The sequence below is a fragment of the Acomys minous genome, assembly GCF_964271855.1.
Source record: "Acomys minous genome assembly, chromosome: 2".
NCBI lineage: Eukaryota > Metazoa > Chordata > Mammalia > Rodentia > Muridae > Acomys > Acomys minous.
The window spans coordinates 72005842-72032572 of record NC_140484.1 but is presented as its reverse complement, the minus strand read 5'-3'; the positions used below and the strand labels follow the sequence as shown (position 1 = coordinate 72032572).

General features: G+C 51.4%; 1 protein-coding gene across 2 annotated transcripts; it reads right to left on the bottom strand.

The window, feature by feature from the left end:
- Nucleotides 1-955: 955 nt before the first annotated feature.
- On the bottom strand, nucleotides 956-26614 carry MVP (major vault protein). 2 transcript variants are annotated; one of them, XM_084772766.1, is made up of 15 exons: nucleotides 26502-26614; nucleotides 15600-15749; nucleotides 15261-15456; nucleotides 11529-11652; nucleotides 10578-10709; nucleotides 9540-9634; nucleotides 9124-9360; nucleotides 7059-7340; nucleotides 5898-6142; nucleotides 5623-5820; nucleotides 4811-5197; nucleotides 4115-4231; nucleotides 3213-3339; nucleotides 1593-1781; nucleotides 956-1243 (listed from the first exon to the last, which is right to left on the bottom strand). In XM_084772766.1, coding segments are annotated over exons 1-15 (2613 nt in total). In that variant the 5' UTR covers nucleotides 26504-26614; the 3' UTR covers nucleotides 956-1111. The 2 variants fall into 2 exon arrangements, with proteins under 2 accessions (XP_084628892.1, XP_084628893.1); XM_084772767.1 differs by lacking the exon at nucleotides 26502-26614 and adding an exon at nucleotides 17130-17214.
- Between the last annotated feature and the right edge of the window lie 117 nt (nucleotides 26615-26731).

Sequence of the window (26731 nt, the reverse complement as noted above, 5' to 3'; positions counted from 1 at the left end):
CACAAACGCACCTCAGAAGCACTGGGAAGAAACAGAAACATCACCAGCCTTGCCTAGCTGGGGATCCACGTGCCCATTTCACAAACAGGAGGCGTCAGTGAGGAACTCCGCAGACACAGGAAACGGGGCCAATCTTTTCTCTCCTCCACCCCAGGATCATTTACTTCCACAGTGGTGATGAGGCATGCCTACAGCTCTGCCTGGCCTAAAAACCAGCACACAACACACACAGACACAGACACACACACACACACAGACACACACACACACACACACACACACACACACACACACCCCTCCAGCCTCCATTGGTGTTCCCAAACTGACTGAACCCCCCATCCGTTCACCAAATAAAGGTCCTTTACAAGTTTGGGTAACGTTTGAGAGTCAGATAGGAAAGAGGGGAAACAAATGCTCCCAAAGAGCTCAGAGCAGAGGCTTCAAAGAACACTCTAGATCCTGCTGCCCCTGGCAGGGTCCTCTTCCCCTGCTGTCAGCCTTTTCTAGGAGGGAACAAGTACACAGGTGCCCAGCGCAGGCCTGGCACACCTGCTGGTACTGTAGGCTGCTGGTGAGGCCGGCAGGTGGTGCCAAAGAGAGTCTCCAATGACAGGCTCGGTACCCTGAGGGAGACTCCTCAACTAGGTGGCCAGGGCTCATGGGAAAACTAGGTGTTGAGCTGTTGCAAGTGTGGGAGTGGTCCCAGGGGTGCTCACCTGACAGCACCCTCCTCTCCTACCCCACCTGGCTCTCTAAAGCTGCGGTCTTAAGGACAACAGGCTTAAAAGGCCATGCCTTCTATGCTTAGCATTGTGGCTTCAGATTAGTTTCCTTAGAGACTACAGTGAAGTGGTCTCTGGTAATTGTTTTCAAATTTTGAGGGGCACCCCCTCTTCACCATTAAGATCTCTTGTCACCCAGGTTAGAGGTAAGAGGGGGAAAAGAAAACCTTAAATGCCTAAAATTGTCATTTTATTTTAGCCGTTGTCAGGGCAGTCATTGTTGACCTAAGGCACAGCATGGCTGCTTCAGAGCCTGGCGAAGCAAGCCTTCCTTGGTTTGGGGGGGAAGGGGGACAGGGAATGTTGGGCGGGGGGGCTGGGCCCCCAGATTACTTTGGTGCTGGTGGCTGACCATCAGAGCCCAGCCCCAGCAGCCCAAAGGCCGTGTTGAAGAGGTTGACGGGCGAAGAACCATCTGTGATGAGAGTGGATTTCAGGCCCAGGGACTGGAGAAGTTTCACCTGCAGGGTGGGAGGGTAAAAGTCAGGCAAGGCGACGTTGTCAGAAAACTGTCCCGTTTACCTCAGCTGCGCCCTTCATCCATAGGGCGCCGCCCTTCAGAACAGCCCCCCGCCCTAAACCAAGTGGTTTTTGAGGTGCCACCCTCGCCTTCTTTGAGGCACCGATGGCTCACAGGTTACCATCCTCCTGGCAGGGTCTAGGACAGTGGCTGGTGTGGCATCGCATGGCACTCAATGACAGGCCACAGGGGCAGTTCCCTCTCAGCCCATTTCCCCACATGCGGTCCCCTTCTACCTTCTCGGTTCCAAGGCAGACATCCACTCTCCTCCTGTGTCCTTCTGTTCTCACCTGCATCTCCGGCCCAGCCACAGCCAGGTCCCTGATGGTGCCGGGGCCCAGAGCCTCTGTCATCTCCTTGAACTTCTTTGCCTCTATGTCGGCGAGCTGCTGTGCCTTGCTCACCTCCAGCTGCAGCTGGGCCTGCGCGTAGACCAGTTCCTGCTCTCGTACTTTCTTCACTCGCTCCAGCTCAGCTTCCTAGAAGGGGGAGACCAGCTGGCTTTAGGCTTTATCTGTTGTAGTTAATTTGCATAGTTTTAAAAAAAGATTTATGTATATGTATACAGTGCTCTGCTTGCATGTACTCCTGCAAGCCAGAAGAGGGCGCCATATCACATTACAGATGGTTACAAAGTCACCATGTGGTTGCTGGGAATTGAACTCAGGACCTCTGGAAGAGCAAGCGGTTCTCTTAACCACTGAGCCATCTCTCCAGCCCCCTGTAGTTAATTTTAAAGAATGGCCTACTAAATATTTATCATTCAGCTAATTATTATTACATGGTATTTTCTTTTTTTTTTTCAGATTTATTTATTCATTATGTATACAGTATTCTGCCTGCATGTACACCTGCACACCAGAAGAAGGGACCAGATCTCATGATAGATGGCGGTGGGCCAACATGTGGTTGCTGGGAATTGAACTCAGGACCTTTAGGAAGAACAGACAGTGCTCTTAACCTCTGAGCCGTCTCTCCAGCCCTACATGGTATTTTCTAACCCTCTATCAAGCAATGAAAACACAGACACCTATGTATTTTAGAATAAGCCTTTGCCTAGGGCAAGGCAGGTGTTACCTCCTAAGCCTCCAGGAACTCCCCATCTCCACGCCGCTCCATCTGCTTCTAGTAATTTCTAGCTGGGCCACCTCCCATCCATAATCCCAAATACTTCCTAATGCTCTCCATCTCTTTCCATGAGGAACTTCAGAATTCCTTCTCTGGGCCCACGTGACTCTACTCCTGTCCCTTGTTGTTTCTTCTCCTTCCTCTGTTCCCGCTCTCCTTCCTCCCCCCCTTCCCACCCCCTCTCCCCCCCAAGATCCTCTCTTCAAAGCCCTGGAACCTTCACTCTGCCCTTTCCTTCTGCCTTGCTCAGGTGTATTTATATTCAGCCAATCAGAGAGGCAAGGTTCAGGGCAGTAACAAGATCTGGAGGAGCCAGCAATTAGCACCAGACTCCATCAGCCCAGGCTCCAACAGTCATGTGACCCAGGAATTGTCCAGTGGGTCACCCAAGCCAGCAACCCCAAGGGAACAAGCTCCGCCGCTGTTTCTCATCAGTGACTCTTGGGAAGGAGGTTCCTTCATTCAAGCCCCGCTGTAAAATGGAGGTGACATATACCTCAAGCATGAAATGAGGTCACAGATGTGAAAGCCACAACAAAGGGGCCAATGCTCCAGTGCTCATTAGTGGAATGGCCGTATCAAGGATTACTGTCTTCAGGAAATAAATATACTAAGTGCACTGCTACAGGACAGAGGACTCTGCAGACCCCCCGGGGAGGCTGAGCCATGCTCCCTCAGGCTACTCAGTGGGTGCCCCACTTGGTTTGAGGGCCTTTTGATGAACAGGCCTCTTCCGGGTCCCAATGCCCCACCCTTCCAGCAGCAGCAGCCCCTCGGCTCACCGTCTCAATGGCTAAGGCTTGTGCCTTTAGCTTGGCCTGCAGCACAGAGCCTTCTCCTTCGATCCGCGCCGCCTCTGCCCGGGACTCGGCCTCTGCCTTGGCGTTTCCAGTGCTCTCCACAGCCATGCTGCAGCGGAAACAGAGTTGAGGAAAGCCTCGAAGAGAAACCCACTCACCCAGGGACTTGAGTAGGGATGACACCGTGACACAAGTATGAGGGTCGGAGGACAACTTGTGAGAGTCAGTCCTGTCCTGGAACTGTCTCAGGCAACTCAGGTCATCGGGCTTGGTGGCAAGCTCCTTTACCCACTGTCTTCTTGCTTGGCCATAATTTTTTTTTTTTTTGGTTTTTTTGAGACAGGGTCTCTCTGTGTAGCCTTGGCTGTCCTGACTTGCTCTGTAGACCAGGCTGGCCTTGAACTCACAGCGATCCGCCTGCCTCTGCCTCCCGAGTGCTGGGATTAAAGGCGTGCGCCACCACGCCCGGCTCATAATTTTTAATTTTCTTCCAATACTGAGGATGGAACCCAGAGCCTTGTACATACTGGCAAGTGCTCTATCACTAAGCCATATCCTCAGCCCTTCTGATGGTTTGACTTATGCCTTGGAGCACGCTCTGCTTGCCTCTTACCCCAACCCCTGCCTGAGCTAGCAGCTTTTCCAATACCCTCAGGATGGCCAGTCTTTCCCCGTCCATTAAAAAAAAAAAAATTTCTTTATTATTGATACAGTGGTCTGCATGTGCACCTACAGGCCACAAGAGGGCATCAGATCACATCATAGATGGTTGTGAGCCACCATGTGGTTGCTAGGAATTGAACTCAGGACCTCTGGAAGATCAGTCAGTGCTCTTAACCTCTGAGCCCTCTGTCCAGCCCATCCACCGCCATTTCTTGACCCACCTCATAGCCTCAAGTTCCAAGAGTTCCTTGCGGGCCTTTTCGGCTTCTGACTGGTCCAAGATCTTCTGCCTCTCAAGGCGGCCACGGGCTTCCTGCTCTAATCTCTGAGCTTCATGCCTGGGTAACAGTAGGGACAAATGAGATGCTAGCTGGGGGGAAGGGGGGGTGCCAGAGCTGAGAAAGGAGTACCCGAAGTAGAGACTGGCCCTGCCCTCCTCCCCAAGCATTTAACATGCACTGGAGCCAGAACAGTGAGCAAGCTGCAAGCAGCCATGGCGTGACTCTGGGCCTGTGGAAGACAGGCTTGAAGCACTGCCTCACAGGAAGCAAACAGGCTGGAGGGCTTCCCGACATCGGTGAGCACCTGGGAGCGAGTGGGTGCACGGCAAAGAGGACACCGCAACGGTTGTAAGAGAAAGTAAAAGGCTCTCCAAGGAAGTGACCTTGGGGCCGAGAAGTTCCAAAGGCCCAAGGGGGGTGGGGTGGGGTGGGACCAAGCTGAAGACAGGGGACAGCGAGGCCAAGCCTGGCAGGCCCTAAAAGGGAGGAGAAGCCACAGAAGCAGGGATGGCCTGCTCAGTTTTAACAGTCATGCTGGCAGCAGGAACTGGCATTTGTAAGTGCCACGTTAACTGTTATTCAGGTGTTGGCACTGGCTGAGATGCTCCCCCTGCCCTGGTCCCACGCACCACTCACTTGGCTGCTGCCTCCTGGGAGTTGGTAGTAATTTCAATGGCCAGCTGGACGCTACGCTGAAGGGCGTCCCGGGTCCGCTGGTCCACGGGCTCCACTGACTGTACATCCACGCTGCTCACCACCAGCCCATTCTGGGGAAAGGTTGCCTGGTCCCGAGCCCTGGGCAAGAGCGTGCCGTCCGGACCCGCGTCTTCTGACATCTCAAAGCCAAAAACAGCCATGCGAATGATACGGGCTGAGTTCTTGTGGAAGTCATCGAAGGTGACAGAGGCCACGGCCCCCCGGACCCGGGACGCAATGGCCTTGCAGGCGTCACCCACGAAGTCAGGCACGGAGAAAAGTTTCGCCGTCTCTTCCGGGTCATTCCGGTCTTTCAGCTCAAAGTGCCTGTGACCAAAAAGCCCGGAATGGGTAAGCTATTTTCCCACAAGAAAGATGATAGCCTCTCTGAGCAGGATTTCAACACCTTTCTCTGGGGGGATGGGAGGATGGACAGTAGCTCCTCCAGTGGAGATGTTAACTTGTGCCCAGCAAGCACCTGGGCTCCCATGGACTCCTCACAGAGTCGTCGCTAGGGTGGAGATGCACTTTCTCCCATTTTTACAGAAGATGAAATAGAGGGTTTGAGGTGTTAAACCCAAGGGCACCCCATATGTGGCAAACCAAAACTTAGAATCCAGGCAAGACGGCTCTAAGGCCTATGCTTTTCTTAACCGTCACTAGGCCAGCACCCTCTCCGCCTTGGTCACAGTGCTAGCTAGCTCTTCCACACCACGCGGTGAGTGAGGACCAGGGAAAGTCCTCGGCCTCACCAGTTGTAGGCAAGCTGCAGCTGCAGCCTGGCGTGATCTGCAGTTTCAATGGTGATGACGTCAGTAAAGAAGTCAGGTCCCAGCAGCAGACAGAGTGCACGGCGGGCGTGAGGGCGCTTGGGCCGTCCGGCAGAAAGGGACAGCACCGTGAACTGCTCCTCGGGATCCAGTGACACCAGCTCGGGCCCAAAGACCACGCTGTGGAAAGAGGTGGGAGTCAGACGCCCTGAGAGCCTCTTCCCTTAGGGCCCCTCAGAGGCGGTCTGCTCGCTCACCGGGCCCGCTTGGCTCTGTAGTCGTAAACCTGCACCGCCGCGTTGTGTGGGACCCGGTAGCTGACCACTCGAGTCTTGTTCCTCGGAGCTGAGGGTTGAAGGACCTTGGCTGTGCCCTTCTGCCCCCTGTCTGCCAGAGGGTCATGGCCCAAGTTCAGGAGCTCTTCCACCCCAGGAGGCAGCTCCTTTTCCCATAGGACCTCATCCTGCGTCAGCATGTAGGTGGTTCCGATCACAGCCCGCACCTAGGGAAGGGGTTTTCAGAGAGGGAGTTTGAGCCGACCCTGCCCAGGGGTGACACGGCGTCCTGGTGAAAGGCGATCCCTGCAGGGAGGCTGCACCCAAGCGAGGCTGCCATCTGCTAGGTGTTTCCTTCAAGCTACACTTCTCTTTCCTCATCTGTACAATGGGTCAGCTGGGGTTTTGGAAAGGTGAAGGGTTCACACGTTTTTGTCTTTTTTTTTTCCCCTGAGACAGGGTTTCTCTGTGTAGCCTTGGCTATCCTAGACCAGGCTGGCCTCGAACTCACAGAGATCTGCCTGCCTCTGCCTTCCAAGTGCTGGGATTAAAGGCGTGCACCACGACCGCCCTGGTGGGGTACCCACATTTAATCCAATGAACAGCACTTGGTATGTACTAAGTGCTTGATATTTTTTTTTTCCTAGGGTTTTCCTTGCTGGGAGCAGTGTGGTAGGCATGGCAGCCACAGGTGTCATCGCGGGACACACCTTATGTACACCAGCACTGCCTCAGACTCTGAACCATTTTTTCCACTAGATTCTCAGGGGAAGAGCTGGCAGTGTCATCCTCAGTGAAACAAGGTCAAGGTTGTAGGTGAAGCAGCAGCAGTCTACCGAGATGTGGGCTGCATTCAGTTAAGACCTTTATGCTAGGACCACATCTGCAGTAAGGCATGAACGCCTCCCTGTCCTAAAGCCTCGGTAATTCTTTCGGCTGGAGTCTCTAAAACGTAAAAATCAGATATTTAGGACGCGGAGAAGGCAAATGAAGTGTGAAATGGCCTCACATCTGCCAGCCAGCCACCTGGCAGCTGCTGCATATGCTGTTGGAGTCTTCTCCCCCCTCCTGCCTCTTCCCATTAGCATCACCGGCTTGCCTGGGGGAAGCCACTGCTGGTACCTCCCATCCCCCAGCTGGTACCTTCCCGGTCTTGACATCCTGCACATAGATGCCCTCGTTTTGGTCCAGAGGGATAGCCTGCCGCTCCTCCACCACCTCCACCTTTGCAGACGGCACGTATTCCAGGGGCCCACGGATGAGCCAGCGGTCTCCGGCCTGGTGGGAGACCTTCTCCTTGCCTTCTCCCTCCTCCAGGGGCTGCAGCGCCCTCAGTAGCAGCCCCTGCTGCTCGGACAGCACATACACATCCTGGATGCCTCGTTCCAGCCTCTCCCCCGGCTGGAGGAAAAAGGACTTCTCTCCCTAGTGAGGGAAAGGGAAGGTTAGGTCATGGAGAGCCACACTGCCTCCATATAGCCTTCTGGCTTGCCACCCACCGTGTGACCTAGAGCCAGGTCTTCTCGTGGTACGGGAAGGTCCCATCCCCATGCTGTGCTGGGCTTGTGTTGAAGACAGAAGCCCAAAGGATACCCCTATCCTAGCCCCTGTCTGTCTGTGTGGACGGATGCTGGCATCTCAACTGGTCAAACTTGTAAATGATCAGGGTCTAGGTCCTCAACAGTTAAGAATTACCCTAAGCAGCCGGGCGGTGGTGGTGCACACCTTTAATCTCAGCACTTGGGAGGCAGAGATAGGTGGATCTCTGTGAGTTCCAGGCCAGCCTGGTCTACAAAGCAAGTCTAGGACAGCCAAGGCTACAAAGAGAAACCCTGTCTCCAAACAAACAAACAAAACAAAAAACAAAAACAAAAACAAAGTGAGAACACTCTCTCTCTCTCTCTCTCTCTCTCTCTCACACACACACACACACACACACACACACACACACATACACACACACAGACACATACACACACAAGCTAAACCGAAGAATCTCCAGAGAAAACAAAATGGTCATTGTTGCTTTTCATTTCTCCCGTGGCTTGTTTTCTTGATATGGCGGAATTTGAGGGTGGACACACTCAAAGTCACACTTAGATTCAAATCGAACCTGCTGCCGATGATGATATGGGACCAGACTGGTTTTGAACTTCTGGACTCCTGCATCAGGCTCCGGAGTAGGTGGGACTGCCAGCACATGCTTCATTGGCTTTTTTACCCTTTGAGAAGAGTGCTTGCTGTGTAGCCCAAGTTGGCCACAAATTCACAGCCACATTTTAAAAAAAAGCTATCCATCAAATGATAAACATTTAGGCTGTTTTGTTTGTTTTGGAAACAGGGTCTCATTAAGTAGCCCTGGCTGGCATTCAGAGGTCCACCTGCCTCTGCCTCCTGAGTGCTGGGATTAAGAGCGAGCACCATCGAGTCCTACCCTACAAGGGTTGTTTTCACTGCCTCCCCTGACCCTGCTGTTTTCCTTTTTAAGATATGAGCTCATGTATCCAGGGTGGCCCAAAACTCACTCTGAGTCTTGAACTCCTAATCTTTTTATTATTTTTTTTTTTAAGATTTATTTATTATGTATACAGTGCTCTGCCTGCATGTGCACCTGCAGGCCAGAAGAGGGCACCAGATCACATTGTAGATGGTCGTGAGTCACTGTGTAGTTGCTGGGAATTGAACTCAGAACCTCTGTAAGAGCAGTCAGTGCTCTTAACCTCTGAGCCATCTCTCCAGCCCTGAACTTCCGACCCTCCTACCTTAAACTCCCTAGTGCATCAACACACACCTCGTTTCTGGCTTAGCTTCCACACTATCTCCAAGGAGTTGTGACAGCAGCCTTGTTGAGTAACTTGAGCAGAAACCTCATCCACACAGGCCCTAAACTATCGGGTCCCTGCCTTTGCAGAGGCAGCTTGCTGAGCCCCATTCGTTCTCACAGGAGGCAGTGGAGGGCAAAGGACAGTGCTTCCCCACACTATGGGGAAGCAAGTCCCAGGAACTTCAGGGGAAGCCCACGGCCACTAGGGGAACCAACAGGACAGTGTGTCAGGAATATACTCCTAAGCGTACAAAAACACTGAAGGTCTTTCCGGAACACTTGTTTGTTTAGAAAAAGTGAAGGGAGGAAGATTAACCGGCAGCCTCTTGTCGCTCAGAGGTCTTGATCCTCCCAGTCTGGGGGGGGGGGGGAAGAGCAGCTTACCTTGACAACACGCTTTTGTCCCAGCTGGTTCTTGCCATCAGGTCCCATTGGGTCAAGGATGACACAGTAGTGCCGAGGTCCCAGGGTGGTAATGGGTACCACTCCCAGCACCTCCTCATAGACGTCTGGCACGTGGGCTTCTGTGTCCTGTACTGTCACTAACCATTCCTCCCCAGTGCGGTGGGCCACTCCCCGAAGGTCCTTGAAGTTCTGCAGTGCCCGGAGGTGCAGGGCTGTCTGCAGGAGAAAGCACAGAATATCTGTGGCACCATAGGCTGCTAACGGATCCCAGTTCTCAGAGACAATGCCTACCTAACCTGGAGGATGCTACAGGCCTCTCCCCTGGAGATCTGAGCTGATTTCTCTAGTGACCATTGGGATGGTGTCTGTCCTTGTCTGTTTCTCTGAGCACATACCTTTTCTGTAAGGATCACAGCGTCCACCAGATCCAACACCTCTTCGAACACAGCTGGGAGATAAGCACCCACAGATCGGACCAGCCACTCCTCACCTGGGACATGAGCAGGAAGGAGCCAAGCATAAACAATCACCCACCATCACTTCTTGACAGCCCAGAAAACAGGACCAGCTGGGGTTTGAAGGCAAAGAAATGCCACTGTCCCCAGAGCTGAGCACCTGACAAGGTCCTTGTACCTGCTGCTTTTTATGATGCCAGAGGAAAACTAACCTCTGTGCCAGAAGAATTAAAACAAACAAAACAAAGGGGCTGGAGAGATGGCTCAGTGGTTAAGAGCACCACCTACTCTTCTAGAGGTCCTGAGTTCAATTCCCAGCAAGCACATGGTGGTTCACAACCATCTATAATGAGATCTGATGCCCTCTTCTGTAAAGCACTCATATGCAATAAATAAAGTAAATTTAAAATCAAATAAAAACTTTCAGAGGCTGGGTATGGTGGCATATATCCATAATCCTGGCACTCAGGAGGTTGAGGTAGGATTGAGGATTTTGGGCCAACCTGAGTTACACATAAAGTTTGAAGACATCATGGACTGTATGTTTTGGTTTGGTTTTGAATTTTGGTTTTTCTAGACAGAGTTTCTCTGTGTAGCCTTGGTTGGTCTGGAGTCTCTTTGTAGACCAGGCTGGCCTTGAACTCACAGCCAAGACTACACAGAGAAACCCTGTCTTGAAACAAACTAAAAAAAAAACAACAAAAACAAACAATGAAAACCAGACAGGCTGGGCAGTGGAGGTGCACACCTTTAATCCCCGCTGAGGCAGAGGCAGGTGATCTCTGAGTTCCAAACCAGCCTGGTCTACATAGAGAAACCCTGTCTCAACCCCACCTCCCCAAAGACACAGACAGACAGACAGACGTGCATATATATGCACATGTGCACACACACACACACACACACCCCAGGGGAGAACCCTGCCCCGGCTCCACCTGCTTGCCCTGCAGGGAGGGCCCTTCCTGCCCACCCACCTACCTGTCACCCTCTCCTTGCCATCGCGGTCAAAGCATTCCTTGCGGGCCCTCAGCCGCAGGGCCTGGTTCTGCTTGATGACAGTGGCCTGAATGATCTCAACGACCTCCACCTCCTTCTGGGGGATGTAGGTGCCTGGGGAAGGAGGAGGAAGCCAATGCCGGCATCAGAGATGCCAGGGTTATGGTAGGAAGGCAGGAGGAAACCAATGCCATCATCAGAGATGCCAGGGTTATGGTAGGAGGGAGGAGGAAGCCAAGGCCGACATCAGAGATGCCAGGGTTATGGTAGGAAGGCAGGAGGAAGCCAATGCCATCATCAGAGATGCCAGGGTTATGGTAGGAGGGAGGAGGAAGCCAAGGCCGACATCAGAGATGCCAGGGTTATGGTAGGAGGGAGGAAGAAGCCAATGCCGGCAGTCAGAGATGCCAGGGTTATGGTAGGAAGGCAGGAGGAAGCCAATGCCTGCACAGAGATGCCAGGGTTATGGTAGGAGGGAGGAAGAAGCCAATGCCGGCAGTCAGAGATGCCAGGGTTATGGTAGGAAGGAAGAGGAAGCCAATGCCATCATCAGAGATGCCAGGGTTATGGTAGGAAGGCAGGAGGAAGCCAATGCTGGCAGTCAGAGATGCCAGGGTTATGGTAGGAAGGCAGGAGGAAGCCAATGCCATCATCAGAGATGCCAGGGTTATGGTAGGAAGGCAGGAGGAAGCCAATGCTGGCAGTCAGAGATGCCAGGGTTATGGTAGGAAGGCAGGAGGAAGCCAATGCCTGCACAGAGATGCCAGGGTTATGGTAGGAAGGAAGAGGAAGCCAATGCTGGCATCAGAGACGCCAGGGTTATGGCAGGAAGGCAGGAGGAAGCCAATGTCATCATCAGAGATGCCAGGGTTATGGTAGGAAGGCAGGAGTCCCTGGCGCAGACAAAGCCCAAAGGACAGAGACAGAACTTACCAGGGCCCTCAAACAGCCACTCATCCCCTGCCATGACCTTGTCCCCATCCTTATTCTCAAAGTCCAGCAGGGCCTTAAGATGCAGCGCAGTGTTGGGCAGGACCACCTGCAGCGGCGTGATGTCCTACAGGGCAAGAAGGGTTCACAGCTGGCACCCTGGAGGCCAGCGCCCACAGCAGCGGCCTCTGGGAGGTCCACACCACTGTGGGACAAATCAGGGCCTATGAATGCTGAGCAAGCGCTCTACCGCTGAACCACACATCCAGCCCCACAACATCCGTCTTTGCGCAGCTCCATTAAAACCCTAGTGCAATATACAAGGTCGGGGTAGGCCCAAGGCCACGTGGTCTGAAGAAGCAAGGAAGCCATTGCTGATGAACCAAGAACACTATGCTCTGGTGAGGACAAGAGCGAGGAGAAGACCTTGTGGCAGATTGGGAGAGACATCTAGGAAGCTGAAAAAATGGCAACTGCAGGTCCTTGTCTGCACGACAGCAGTGGTTCTCAACCTGTGGGTTGTCACTCCTCCCCCCCCTTGGGGCCATATATCAGACATTTATGTTAAGACTCATAACAGGAGCAAACTTAGTTATGAAGTAGCAATGAAATAACTTTATGGTTGGAGGTCACCACAACATGAGGAACTGTATTGAAGGGTCGCAGCGTTAGGAAGGTTGAGAACCACTGTTGGGAACGATAGGCCATATGGCCAATGTTCAGCCATCTTGTCAGAGCCTGCACCTTTAAGTCTCTGTTTTTCCCAGAGCTTGCCTTTCACCAGAAACTAGCTGACCCTGTTGTGGGTCGGCAGTTAGACTAAAGACAGAGATGGAGCGACCCTGTTATGGTTTAACAGTTAGACTAGACAAAGAGGGAGCCAGATACCCTGTGTGGCAGGACATTATGACCCTGTCTGGAATTCCCTGTGTTTTGAGAAAAGCCTGCAGCTGGGTTGCTATAGCAATATGCTCCCCTGCCTTCTGACTTACAAAAGCTGCTGCCTGACTAATAAAGTTTGAGAGTTTGATCAATGAGACTTGCTCTCCTTATTTGTGCCTTGCATTTTCAACAGGTGAACTTTCTCCCGAGTTTTAGTCGAACCCCACAGGCCAGGGCAAACAACAGCTCTATGAAGTGTTTAAAAGTACAAACATCGAGCTGGGCACAGTGACACATGCCTATAATCACAGCACCTGAGACATGCCAACAAGGGAAGCCAAGAGTTCAAGATCACCCTCAGCAGCACAGCAAGTTCTAGATCAGCCTGGCCTACAGGAGACCCTGCCTCACACAAACAAACAAACAAGCAAGCAAAAAGGGAAGCAGTCTACATAGAAAAAAAAAAAGCCTATGCAAAGCAGGTTTTAATGTTGTGGCTTTGCTTTCAGGGTTGCCTTGTCGGTAGGTCACAGGGTTCCCTCCAGCAGGAAAGGGGAGGTCTTATAAAAGCAGATGAACCTAAAAGTCTGTAGCAATGTCTTTACAAACATGACTTGATTTGGTCTTTGAAAATAATCTAAGGCTTGCTGTAGGTGGGGCAAGTGCACAGCTATTAAAGAATGCAGTCAAGACATGAGCCTAAGTAACGCCCATGGCCGCCGTGCCAGACTGGTACTTGGGAGCCCGAGGCTTGAGAACCGCCACATGTGCCAAGCCAGTGTGGTTTACATAGAGAGTTCTGGGCAAGCCACAGTTACATGGACAGACACTGTCTCAAAAATACACGCACGGCCAGGCCATGGTGACGCACACCTGTAATCCCAGTACTTGGGAGGCAGGGCAGGCAGAGCTCTATGAGTTCAAGGCCAGCCTGGTCTACAGAGTGAGTTTCAGGACAGCCAGGGCTATACAGAGAAACCCTGTCATGAAAAACAATAAATAAATAAATAAATAAATAAATAAATAAAATAAACCAAACAATAAACCAAAAAGCCCCCCCCCCAAGCAAACAAACAAATAAAAGGAAGGCCAAGCTGTTGCCATGGTCATGACGAGGGAGGAGGCTGAATCAGAAAATGTCTCTAACGCCATTAGAAAACCCTGCCCGCCTCACAGAATATGGTACCACGGGAGAGTATATGAGTACTGATTCAGGAAGGAAAGGCCCCTCTGTGGATGAACCTTCTTGGAAGGTTTGTAGGGGAGCAGAGGTCACACTGAGGCAGGCATGGGGAAGCTTTGCTCCTCAGGCCCCACGGCTTCCTCAGCCCTCCTCACCCAGAGCAGGACGCTGAGGAAAGACAAGGGGACACAGAGTTTTTTAGACTCTTCACTCAGTTTCTTTCTTTCTTTCTTTCTTTCTTTCTTTCTTTCTTTCTTTCTTGTTTTGTTGTGTTTTGTTTTGTTTTTGTTTTTGTTTTGCGGAAGGGGTTTCTAGGCAGGGTCTCACTCTGGAACTTACTCTGCAGACCAGGCTGCCCTCGAACTCAGAGACCCGTGGGTGTGCCCCTGCCTCCTGAGAGCTAAGATCACAGGCGTGCGCCACCACCGCCCGGCTCACTCAGATTCTTTTAAAAATTTACTGTTTTAACCATTCCTCATTGTTTATTGTTTCACTAAGGTTTTTATCTTATCTATATCTGTGCGTATGTGTGTAGATGGGCATGAATTCCTGTGCACATTTGGAAGTTTGAGGACAACTCAGAGGAGTCGGTCCTGTCTTCCTTCCCCCCGCCCCCCAACAGTTTGGGGGGGGGCTGACCTTGGCTTGTCGGGCTTATGAAACAAATGCTTTCATCTGCTGTGCTACCTCACTGACCCCTCATCATTATTACCGTCCCTTCTCCCCAGCTGTGTGCACCCCCATGCTATTAGGCGCTCAGGAGCAAGAGGCACTGATTAGGGCTTGTGGACATAGAGCACTTGCCTAGCAGACGCAATGCCCTGAGTTCTATCCTTAGCACCGGGAAAATACATAAATAAATAAACCGGAAAACTTAAAAGTGAGCTGGCAAGATTGTCCAGTGGTGGAGGTACTGCCAAGTCTTATGACCTGAGTTCAACCCCCAGGGCCCCCATGGTGGAAGGAAAGAGCTGCCTCCTGTAGGTGGTAAGTTGTTCCCTGACCTCCACACACAATTTGTAGCATGCATGCATGCCTTCCACCCAAATAGGTAAGTACATAAGATGTAATGATAGCATAAAGGGCGCTGGTCAGTACAGAGAGTTAGTTTAAAACCATAAAATAGCTGGGCGTGGTGGCGCTCGCCTTTAATCCCAGCACTGGGGAGGCAGAGGCAGGTGGATCACTGTGAGTTCAAGGCCAGCCTGGTCTACAAAGTGAGTCCAGGACAGGCCAGGGCTACACAGAGAAACCCTGTCTCGAAACCCCCCCCCCATAAAAACCAAAAAACAAAAAAACAAACAAAAAAATCATAATATTCCAAGCAGGTAAAGGTGGAACTATTAATGAATTTCAGCAGCCATCCTTGCTTGGGAGCTCAAGCCTGAGGGCAACGTGGATGAGGGTTTGGCTGATGGTGGTCCATGCCCAGACTGCAACAGCCACAGGCATCTAGACGTGGGTCTTATGAGACAGGGCAGGCCTATCTGAGGTTCGTGTGGAGAGCAGGGTAGTTGGAATAAAGAGTGAGTCAACTCTGCCGCTGGTGGAAACCCGTAACCATCCCTCTTCCTCAACTCTTCCAGAGGCCCTGTGTTTCCCTGTTGGAGGGCAGCAGGGAGCCCTAGGAGCAAGGACAGAGTTGGCTTCAGGGAGGAAAAGCCAGGTACCTTTTCCAACACCTCCCCTGGGTACAGGGGGAAGGGGTCCTGGGCCAATCGGATCTCCTGGTCAGCGTGCCGAAGTCGGACTTGTCCTGTGGTGTCAAATAACACCAAGCTCTGGGCATCCCTGGACACGGGGTTGGCCACGATGCAGTAGTGGCGTGGGGGTACTGTCACCATGCGCACCGGGGCAAATAGTACCCTGTCATACAGTAAGAAGGGATGTGAGGAGCCAGAGTGGTGGTCCAAAGGAGGCAGGAAAAGCAAGAGAAACCTCCCAGCCACCCAGTTAAGGGTCACTCCTGCCAGCCAGGCTCTCCTCAGCCGGGACAGCTCCATGCCAACCTCTCGTTGTCTTGCCGGATGTAGGTCTTTGGTCCAACCTCCACACGGGACACATTGCTGTTCTGGTCCAGCACATGGATGTAGTGGTATGGGGGGATGCGGATGATAGCCTCTTCGGTTGCCATGGTGAATCCTAAGCCCCGGGTTAACCTGGTTGCAGCACGGAAAAAGGACAGGTAGGGAAGACAAAAGATAAACACAGGGAGCCGGGCTCAGTGGCCAGCACACTCTTAATCCCGGCACTCGGGGAGGCAGAGGCAGGAGGATCTCTGTGAGATTATGGCCAGCCTGGTCTACCAAGTGACTCTAGGACAGCCAGGGGCTTTTGCTACACAGGGAAACCTGTCTGGAAAAACCACCATCACCACCATCACCACCACTACCACCATCATCATCAATTTCATGACATGTATATTTGCTTGCATGAATTTATCTGTACCGTGTGCTTGCACGCAGGAGCCCTCAGAGGCCAGATCCCTTGGAACTGGAGTTAGTGGCACACGGGTGCTGGGAACGGAACTTGGGTCCTCTGCAAGAGCAGCAAGTGCTCAACTGCTGAGCCATTGCTCCAGCCTCTCTTATGTATGTATGTATGTATGTATGTATGTATGTATGTATGTATGTATGTAATTTATTTTATGTGTCTGAATGTTTTGCCTGTATGTATGTATGTATACTTTGTGTGTACCTGGGGACTCTGCATGGGTCACAAGAGGGTGTCAGAACCCCTGGAGTTGGAGTTAGAGGTGACTATGAGCCACCCGTATGAGCTGGGACTCAAACTTGGGTCCTCTGCAAGCACTCTTAACCTCTCAGCCACCTCTCTTGTCTCTCACACCCCTTCCCGCCCCGCCCCCACCTCTGAGCCAGAGTCTGACTCTACAGCCTTGGCTGCCTCTGAGCTCACGGCCTTCCTGAGCTCCGCCATGCCTGTTCCTCCTTTTCTTGTCCCCACCTCAGACCTCACCTCTGCTGAGAACTGCTTGCTTCAGTTACCCACAGAAGCCAAGAGGTAACTCCCACCTTTCCTTCCCTCCCTGCTCTCCCTGTAGATCAAAGGTCTCCAGGTCCTAACGTGCACCAGGCAGTTAGGCCAAGCTGAGCGAGCAGATCTCTCTGGGACACAGCTATGTGGCCCTATCCTGCACGCGCTGGGGAGCCATGGCTTCTGTGAAGCTCACTGGCTTCTCCAGAACCAAGCAGCCTCTTTTTATCCCATGGCTCAAGAAGGCCGGGCTGTCATCGGATGTCCATCTGCACGCTCCATCTTCCGGTGCTGTATCTAAGCAGTGCTGAGGTGAACCTTTCCGAAGTGGGCCCCCGCCACAGAAAAGAGCCAAGCGACGCCCCCATTGAAACAGGTAGATTCATAACACAGCAAAGCCCCAGAGCCTCACTCTGCTCAGCTCCCTGGCCTGTGAACACCCTCAGTTCCTGCTGTCACAAGACATAGTAGGAGTAGGTGTGGAGAGGAAAAAAAAAAAAAACCCCAGCAAATGGGTTTGTATGGACCCACTCTACTGGATTTACCTCTGAATCCTGGCCACATTCGATGCGTGGCTTATTTGTGAATGTCACACACCCTTAGCCCTGCCCATCCTTACACCCAGTGTCCCTTGGACTTTGGACATGTCTCTTTGAGCCAGAAAAAGGCAATTAAGTTTGCTAGGCAATGCAGAGCCTATGACCCAGAGACTATGCCTAAATGCCTGAACTCCTCCCTCTGTGTCTTTCCGTGTGTGTGTGTGTGTGTGTGTGTGTGTGTGTGTGTGTGTGTGTGTACAGTGCCTGCAGAGGCCAGAAGAAAGCTTTGGATTTCCTGGAGTTAGAGACAAAGGCAGCTGTGGTCCCCTGCAAGAGCAGCAAGTACTCTTAACTGCTCAGCCATCTCTCTAGCACCTGGAAATGCCCTGTATCTTCTGTCTGGACTGGCCACATGTGACTCTACAGAACATGGCTAGTGCGTCTGCGAAAAGAAATGGTTACTTTTTTTGTTTCTTTGTTTTGTACAGGATCTTGTTTATGTACCCCAGACTGGTTTTAAACTCTATCTTTCAGCTTCAGCGTCCTGCGTGCCCGGGTTACATGCACATGCCACCATGCTTGCGCAAAGCAATTTTGTTTTGGCGGTGTTGAGAATGTAACCAAGGGCCTTCCTTGCACATACTGGGCAAGTGCTCTACCCCTGAGCAAACCTACATCCACTTGACACTAGCTAGATTCAAATGGGAAGAAGACCGCAACTGAGAAGATGCCTTCATGAGGCTCCTCATGGGCAAGCCTGTGGGGCGTTTTCTTGATTGCTCATTGGTAGAGAAGGGCCCAGGGACCACTGTTGACAGGACCACCTCTGAACACGTGGTCCCGACCACTGTTGCTAGGACCGCCTCTGAACACGTGGTCCCGACCACTGTTGCTAGGACCACCTCTGAACACGTGGTCCCGACCACTGTTGCTAGGACCGCCTCTGAACACGTGGTCCTGAGCACTGTTGCTAGGACCACCTCTGAACACGTGGTCCTGGGTGGCTAAGAAAGTAGACTCAGGGCCCGGAGAGATGGCTTAGCAGTTACGAGCACTGGATGCTCTCCCAGAGGACCTGGGTTCAGTTCCCAGCACCCACATGGCAACTCATAACTGTCTGTAACTCGAGTTCCTAGGGCTTATGACACCCTCACATCGGCATACATGCAGGCAATATGCACCAATGCACATGAAATAAAAATAAATTAAAAATTAGGGAAGAAGGAAAGAAGGAAGGAAAGAAAGAAAGAAAAAGAAAGAGGGCTAAGCAAGTCACCAGGAGCAAGTCAGTAAGCAGCACCCCTCATGGCCCCTGCCCTTCAGCTGCTGCCCTGACTCCCCACACAATGGATCCAACCTGTAAGAATTAATAAACAAGTTCCTCCCCAAAGTAAGTTTCCCCAGGAGAAACTTCAATTTTAATTTGAGGGGCTAGCAGTGTGGTTCACCAGTACAGCACTGGGTCCTAGGCTCAGTCCCCAAAATGGAGGGAAAAGGGAAAAAAAAAAACTACTTAAAACTTAAATAGCCATTGTGGCTGGTTGATCGTATTTCGCCATTCTGGATTCTTTCTATACCTCTGAGCGGTTGTAATCAGATAAAGACTGAAAGTCAGTCATTTGCGGTCATGGCATGTGGTGCTGTTAGACTAGAGCCCTGCCTGAGGCAACGGCTGATTTAATTTTTATTAATGTTGTTACTACTAGTAATTGTCTTGACAGAACTGAGGACTGGCTTCACAAGTGGTAGACAAAAATCTCTTTTTAGCACTGAGTTATACCCCCGGCTGGCCTTTTCCTCTCTAAGGTAGTTAGAAGCACAGTTAACGTTGCTTAGGGGCCTGGATGTGGAAGGCTTGGGCTGGACCAGGGATGGGGCTCAGCTGGGAGAGTGCTTGTCTCTCGTGTTCAGTTCCCAGCACCACAAGAACTGCAGTGGTGGCTGCCATCGGCCATGCCATCACTCAGAAGGTAGAGGGGGGGGGGGATCGGGACGCTGAAGGAACCCCTAGTTACACAGCAAGCTTGAGACCCCACTGCGGGACAAAAACAAAACCTGAAGACACCGAAACCCAAAAAAGAACAAAAAGCCTTTGTTTGTTTGGGGTGTCTACAGGTCCATACGGGGGCTCCAAGTCAACCTCGGGTGTTTTTCTTCAGGTGACACCTTCCCCCCCCCCCCTGGTTTTCCCAGACAGGGTTTCTTTGTTTCTCTGTTGTAGCCTTGGCTGTCCTGGATTCACTGTGTAGACCAGGTGGGCCTCAAAGTCAGAGACTGGCCTGCTTCTGCCTCCCACGTGCTGAGATTACCCCACCATTTTTTAGTTTTTATTTATTTTTTTGGAAACAAGGTTTCTTTTGTAACCTTGGCTGTCATCTCCATTTGCAGGAAATGCCTGCCTTTTGTTCCCTGAGTGCTGGGATTACAAGCAAGAGCTACCACACCCTGATTTTTTTTTTAATTTGTTAAAATATATTTATTTAGTGTGTGCCAGAGTGCCTGTGGAAATCACAGGGCAGCTTAAGGAAGTAGAGTTAGTTCTCCTTCAAGTACATGGATCCCAGAGGTTAAACTCAGTTTTTCGGGCTTAGCAGAAAGTACCTGTACCTCATGTCTCCTGTCCCACCTTGGTTTTTTTGTTTTTGTTTGTTTGTTTGTTTTTTTAAAGACACCCACACCACCAAAGAAAAGAAAACAAAACCTCTCAGTAGGACCCGTGGCTTGCCAACTCCAGCAGGCTGGTTGTCCAGTGAGCTCCAGGGATCTAGAATCATAGTGTTGAGCTTTTTGGTTTTTTTTTTTTTCATAAGATTTTTTTTATACTTTTATTTTATGTGCACTGGTATTTTACCTGAATGTATGTCTGTGTGAAAATGTCAGATCCCCTGGAACTGGAGTTACAGACAGTTGTGAGCTGCCATGTGGGTGCTGGGAATTGAACCCACGTCCTGGAAGTGCTTTTAACCACTGAGCCATCTCTCCAGCCCCTACCATTTTTAAATTTAGGTGCTGAGGTCTGAAAACAGGTCCTCTCACAGGAATGGCAAGCACTTTACCATCTGAGGTGTTTCCCTGGCCCAAGGCTTTTCTGGTATGCTTCCCAGGCATGACGGGTGATGGTTGACAGGAGACAGTCCTCAGGGCTTGTCTCTAAGGGGACTTTTCAAATTAGGCTAATTGATGCGTTCCCAGCAGAACCGCCATGCCAGCCACTTGAGGGGGGGGGGGCTTGGGGCGCACACCAAATCAAAAGGAGAGAACAAGTTGAGCACCTGCATTTAGCCTCGGTCCTGACTGCTAGTGGGTAGCATGGCCCGCTGCCACTGGGTCCGGCTGCCATGCCATTACCATGGTGATGGCAACTTCAAAGGATGGGGGAAAAAAAAGTCCTAGCCAGGCGATGGTGGCACACACTTTTAATCCCAGCACTAAGGAGGCATAGGCAGGTGGATCCCTGTGAGTTCGAGGCCAGCCTGGTCTACAGTGTGAGTCTAGGACAGCCAAGGCCACACAGAGAAACCCTGTCTCGAAAAACCAAAACCACCAAACAAACAAACAAAACAAAAAACCCAAGTCCTTCCTGAAGTTGTGGGGATTTTGTTCTTCAAACACATAAAGTAACAAACACACACCCTGACGTTTCCTAGCAGGTGTGTTGGGCTTGACTGAGATGTTTTCCTAGGCTCCCTGTTCACACGAGGCTAGGTTCCCTAGTCTCAGGAGGGCGGCTTTTCCAGTCCCAGAGCTAGCCCTCTGACCTCCAGCCTCTCTCCCTACTCTGATCCCTCTGCCCCAAGTGCTCCCAGCCAGTGCTCACCTGGCTCAGCTTTGCTTCTATCCCGGTTGCTCCACAATATGAAAAGGGACCCTGGTCTAGGAGAGAAGCATTCAAGACTCTGTAAATTGGGGTCATCACCTAAACTATAACCCAGGGGGGAGGTGTCTCTGGGTAGCTCTGGATGTCCTAGAACTTGCTCTATTGAGCAGGCTGGCCTTGAACTCAGAAATCCATCTGTCTCTGCCTCCCTGAGTGCTGGGATTGAAGGCGTTCATGGCCGCCACAGGACTCGGGACTGTTTTGGGATGGGTGACCTTAGAGGAGTCCTTTGTTCTTCCATCTCCCTCCTCAATTACAAAACTGGAATGACTAACCGTCTTTTCCCAGCACTGTGATGACATGTTTGTACAGAAAGCACCGGGAGCCAAGCCTGGCTCCTTACCAGTGCTGTGTTTACTACTGAGAACAGACAGGGCCCAAGGCCCAATCTTCCTAACCCAGCGAGGGGTGTAGTCACAGCCTCCTTCCCCACCTGGCATTAGGGCTTACTCTTCACTTGTCTACTGGTCAGGAAGGAAGTAAATTACTCATCAACCTAACCGGCCTGTTAGAGACATGCCCCCTCCCCTCCCCGGACCCAGGCAGAGCTTCCCACAGTTGGAGGCAGGGTCCCTCCAGGGGCTCCTCTGCAGGTTCGCTGCAAGGGAGAAGCCGGGCCAGGAAACCAGATGGACAGAAGGAAGGGCCTGGGATGCCAGCAGGGTTTGGAGGCCCCACCTGGAAAGAAGGGAACCATAGATGGCCCTCTGAGGTGGGAGTAGGTTCCAGAACAGCCTCTATTGGCTCCTTGCTGTACAATGCTCTACTCCCCAAGCCTGAGGCCTCTTCACCATCTGTCACTCCAGCTGGGCACAGTCAGGGGGCCGGAGAGCCTTTCCCAGCTCAGTGACTCAGCAAGAGTTTTCTTCAAAGCTGATCAGGCTGGGTTCTGGCCTGGTTCTGAGGCCGAGCTCCTGCTTCAGGACAACAGTCCCCTTTCACTTCCGGTCCACTCCCCTGCCACACCCCAGGGCTCCCCTTCCACTAACACCACCAATCAAATTCCCTTGGAGCATTGCCCTTCTGCCCTGTATTTGTGACAAGTCTCACACTCTGGTGGCTTACTAGATGATGTGTACAGTCCTAGTTGTTTGGTTGTTATGTCAGGGACCTCCAAAGACATGGGTGGCACTTACCTTTAATCTCAATATTTGGAAGACAGAGGTGGGAAGGTCTTTATGAGATAGAGGTCAGCCTGGTCTATATAGTGAGTTGGAGGCAGGTAGGGCTACAAATCGAGACCTTGTCTCAAAATAAACAAGCCAGTGGCAAAGGATCTATCCTATAGATGGTCCTGTCTCAGGTCCGGCCCCAACTCTTGCCCGCTGCGCCTCTCCACTGGGTACTGAGCGCTGTTCCCTGCCAGCTCTGGGGTACACGCCTGGTCTGGTCTGATCATGAGGCTGCAAGTGACAGGAGCCACGGCTAATCCTAACTCCTCAACAGAAGCTGGGTTCAGCTTGCTGTTCAAAGAGGGGTGTGTGGGCCAGAGTACAGCTTAGTGGACTGGTCTCCAGTACACAACACAACACAAGACAGGCTCTTTATCGCAGCCTTTTTAAAGATGGGTTGTAGCCCAGGCTGGCCTTGAGTGCATGACAATCTTTCTGTCTCCCAAATGCTGGCATTATAGAGTGAACCACCATGTCTGGTTTTTTTTGTTTTTGTTTGTTTCTCTTTTTGAGCCAGCCCTAGATAGTGGATTACTATGAAGTCCATGATGGCCTTGAACTCAAAGCAAGTCTCCTGCCTCAGCTTCCTGAGTGCTGGGAATATTGGTATGGGCCACCATTCTTTTTTTTAAAAAAATTATTTACTTATTTTATTTGCATTGGTGTTTTGCCTGTGCATACGTCTGTGTGAGGATGTCAGCTCCTCTGGAACTGGAGTTTCACACAGTTGTGAGCTGCCATGTGGGTGCCAGGCATTGAACTCAGGTCCTCTGGAAGAGCAGCCAGTGCTCTTAACTACTGAACCATCTCTCCAGCTCTGGGCCATCATTATCGCCTTCACTCCTTGTCTGATAACTCGAAGGCAATATTGATGTATCAGCCAAAATTGATGTCATGAATCAACATACTTCAGACATTAGCCAGCCGCTAACCTTCCCACGGCTGGCACGGTGAATCTAAACACGCAGTGCCTGTTTCAAAGTGACCACACTGCGTTCCTGGCCTGTAGGGAGTTTTTTGTTTTGCTTGTAAAGACCCATTATTATTATTATTATTGCTGTTGTTATTTTGTTTTGAGACAATCTCTCTCTATAGCCCTGGCTGTTCTGGACTTGTAGACCAGGCTGGCCTCGAACTCACAGTAATCTGTCTGTCTCTGCCTCCCTGAGTGCTGGGATTACAGGTGTGTGCCACCAAGCCCAGCTGAGCACGGATATTTTTCTTTCTTTCTTTTTTTTTTTTAAAGATTTATTTATTATGTATACAGTATACACCAGATGACATTATAGATGGTTGTGAGCAAAGTTCGAGGCCAGGGTTACACAGGGAAACCGTGTCTCAGAAAAACAAAATAAAGCCCGAACAGCAGGAAATGCCAGTACTGTCAGACCTCTGTCATAGCAACCTTAGCACCGAACCACTCCTAGGAACCAACCTTCCTCTGCTGACTGAAAACAATGTTGTGTCCTAAAGCTACAGGTTTGGGAAGACAAGGGCTCATCCCAAACAGTCCAAGCTCAACACATCAGACTGCATCTGAGTGCAGGGACCCCCTCCTCCTTTCTCTGGCAGGTGCGTAGTCCAGGCTGGCTTTGAACTCAGTATGAAACTGAGTGACAATGGCCTTGAACCCCTATTATGCCTTCAGGAGAACGAGCGAGCGCACCAAGTCAGTGGCAGGCCTGTCCCAGCCCTGTGACTGCACCCCACTTTGAACAGCCGCACCCCCTCCTGCGGCTAACAGTTTCTATTGCCTGCCATCAACAGGCACCACTGCTGCACTTCCTAGTTTAAAGATTAACATTGCCACAGAGTTCGCTCTCCTGTCCCCTCTGATAAGAACCCATCTGTCCCCACAGCCTGAGCCCCTTCCTTTTTCTTTATACACACTTCCAAGTGCTGAGATTACAGGCCTGGGACACTACACACTCACAACATTTTATTCATTCTCCAACCTCTATCCACCCTTCGATGCCTAGCTTCAAGTAGCTCCCTTTGTCCCCACCTCTGCTCTCTTGATCCAGAGAACGAAGGCAAAGGTGGTGGCCCGGCCCAGCCACCAGACAGCTGCCCACTTTGGGTGTAAGAAAAGATGCACACTCAGTATTAGCAGGGACCGTCCTTCATGGAGCCCCTCGCTGATCTCATCGGCCACCATGCTGGTTCTGAGGCTTGAACTCTGAGGTTAGCAGTGATGCTCGGCAGCAGTCTCATTAGCCCCTTAAGAAAAATCTTAATCAAGTGGGTGCAGTGGCACACACCTCTAATCCCAGCACTCAGGGAGGCAGAGGCAAGAGGATAGGATCTCTGTGGGTTTGAGGCCAGCCTGGTCTATAGAGCGAGGCCAGGACAGCCAGGGCTACATAGAGAAACCCTGTCTCAAAAAAACCAAAAAAAAAAAAAAGAAAGAAAGAAAGAAAAGAAAACTGGAAAACTCTTAGCCAATCCGTGCTATAAAACTGTAACCTAGGCATGCCAGCCTAGGGAGGGCTAGAACGAGACCCTGGGAAAAAGAGAAGAAAATCTTACCCTGAGCTGTGGCCCAACTTTATGACAGGGGAACAGCTTGGTGGCCTCACCATGTGCCAAGTGGCTCTGCCACTTACAAATAAATGCCAATCACCAAAGTGAATTGTGTGCACACTAGAAGCAGGCTCAGAAGCCCCGATCTAGATCAAAGGGTCCTCTCCTAAACAAGACTTGACTGGGACTTTTTTATTTTACCTTTTCTTTTTTTTTTTTTTTTTTTGGTTTTTTGAGACAGGGTTTCTCTGTGTAGCCTTGGCTGTCCTGGACTCACTTTGTAGACCAGGCTGGCCTCGAACTCACAGCTATCCGCCTGCCTCTGCCTCCCGAGTGCTGGGATTAAAGGCGTGCGCCACCATGCCCGGCCTATTTTACCTTTTCTTTAGGTATATCTCTGTGTCTGGTTGGGTGTACATGTCCCAGGGGTCCACAGGCAGGAAGCGCAGGACATGAGAAACAACCGCCTCAACCACCATCTCTTATCAGAGTTGGGCTCCAGGCATCTGTCCTACGTCCCTAGAACCTCAGGCTGGTTGTTCAGATGAACTTCCTATTTACTTAATTCCCCTTTCTCCAAAGACTCTTGTTCTCACTAATCTCTGCACCTTCTAGAAACCAAGCTATGCTAGGCACTGCTTAAGTGACTGGCCAAGGCCCATGGTTGGCACAACCCTGCACAGGGCAGCAGGAAAGCCTCCAAGACAGGTACAGAAGGGAACCAAGGTTATGTCATATATGCCAGTCACCCAAGGAAAGGCGGAGCCCAGGTCCTCAGGGAAGTAAAACCGAAGATGGAGTTTGAATGAAAGCTGTGCCTTTCCCTAACTGGCTTTTATTTATGACAGGGCTTACAAGCTCAGGCTATGGTGAGTTATCTCAGGCTGGCCCCAAGCTTCTGGAGACCCTCCTGCCTCCGCTGCCCAAGAGCTGCAAACTGTGTCTGCAAGGTTCCCCCCAGTGCCAGGTGCCAGGCGGTGGTGGTACAGGCCTTTAATCCTAGCACCTGGGAGGCAGAAACAGGTGGAGTTCCGTGAGTTCGAGGCCAGCCTGGACTACAGAGCGAGTTCCAGGACAGCCAGAGCTGCTACACAGAGAAACCCTGTCTCGAAAAACAAAAACAAAAGAAAAAAAAAAAGAAAGAAAGAAAAATGTGTCAGGGACAGAAAACTGAGGCTTAGACATACACTGTGCCATCGAGCTACGTTCCATCGGTTTGGAGAGTCCTTGCCTAAGATGCACGCAGCCCTACCTTCCAGCCCCGGCACTAGATACAATGGAGAAGTGACGGCTGGCATCCATGCTAGCATTCACTCAGGAGGTGGAAGCAAGACAACCAGATGTTCAAGGTCACTCTGGGCTACATAGAGTTCAGGACCATTTAGGAAACAAGAGCCAACCAGCGAACAGAAACAAAAACAGACGGGGTCTCAGTATGTGCCTGTGGAGGCGAGGGACTTCTGGGCTCCCGGCATCCTCCTGTTTCAGCCTCCTGAGTAGGCAGTAGCGCACACGTGATTCTGGGCCTCACCCCCCTCACCCCACTCTTCTGTGGGACCCTGGCATCAGATGGGCCTGAGGCTTGGGGAAGATGGGGATACTGACAAAGCGTCTCTAATCCCCGAAAACTCCTAGAAAGTGAAACCACTCAAATCAGAGCTGCCAACGCCCTCTTTCCTGCCCTTTGTGACTGAGGTGTTACTGCTCCCCCGAAAAAGTCGCAAGAAAGCAGGAGAGCCTGTGGGACAGACCCCTAGTTCTGGGTGGGAGTCTGGTGTCCGGACAGGGTCGAGATGTTGTACTCACATTTAGAAGGGTAGCTGGCTGCTGCGGGCCACAGGTCTGGAATTTCCTTCACACACTCGACACACTCGGGAAGACTTCCCCGAAGGGCTGGGCAGGGAGGGGCGGAGCTTGCGCATTTAAAGGGCCCAGCAACCGGATCTTTTTTCACCTCCAGGTTGCAACTGAAAACACAGCAGCTGGGCCCATACTCGGCAGTTTCTGCCTAAGTACTAACTGGTGGGACTGGACTG

What these genes read in the sequence shown, in the direction of transcription:
- MVP (XM_084772766.1), bottom strand. An exon ending in AGGATGTCAAGACCGGGAAG is followed by an intron (nt 6,143 to 7,058) that starts GTACCAGCTGGG and finishes CCCCTTCCCTAG; the next exon opens with GTGCGGGCTGTGATCGGAAC. An exon ending in TACAGAGCCAAGCGGGCCCG is followed by an intron (nt 5,821 to 5,897) that starts GTGAGCGAGCAG and finishes CTCTTTCCACAG; the next exon opens with CGTGGTCTTTGGGCCCGAGC.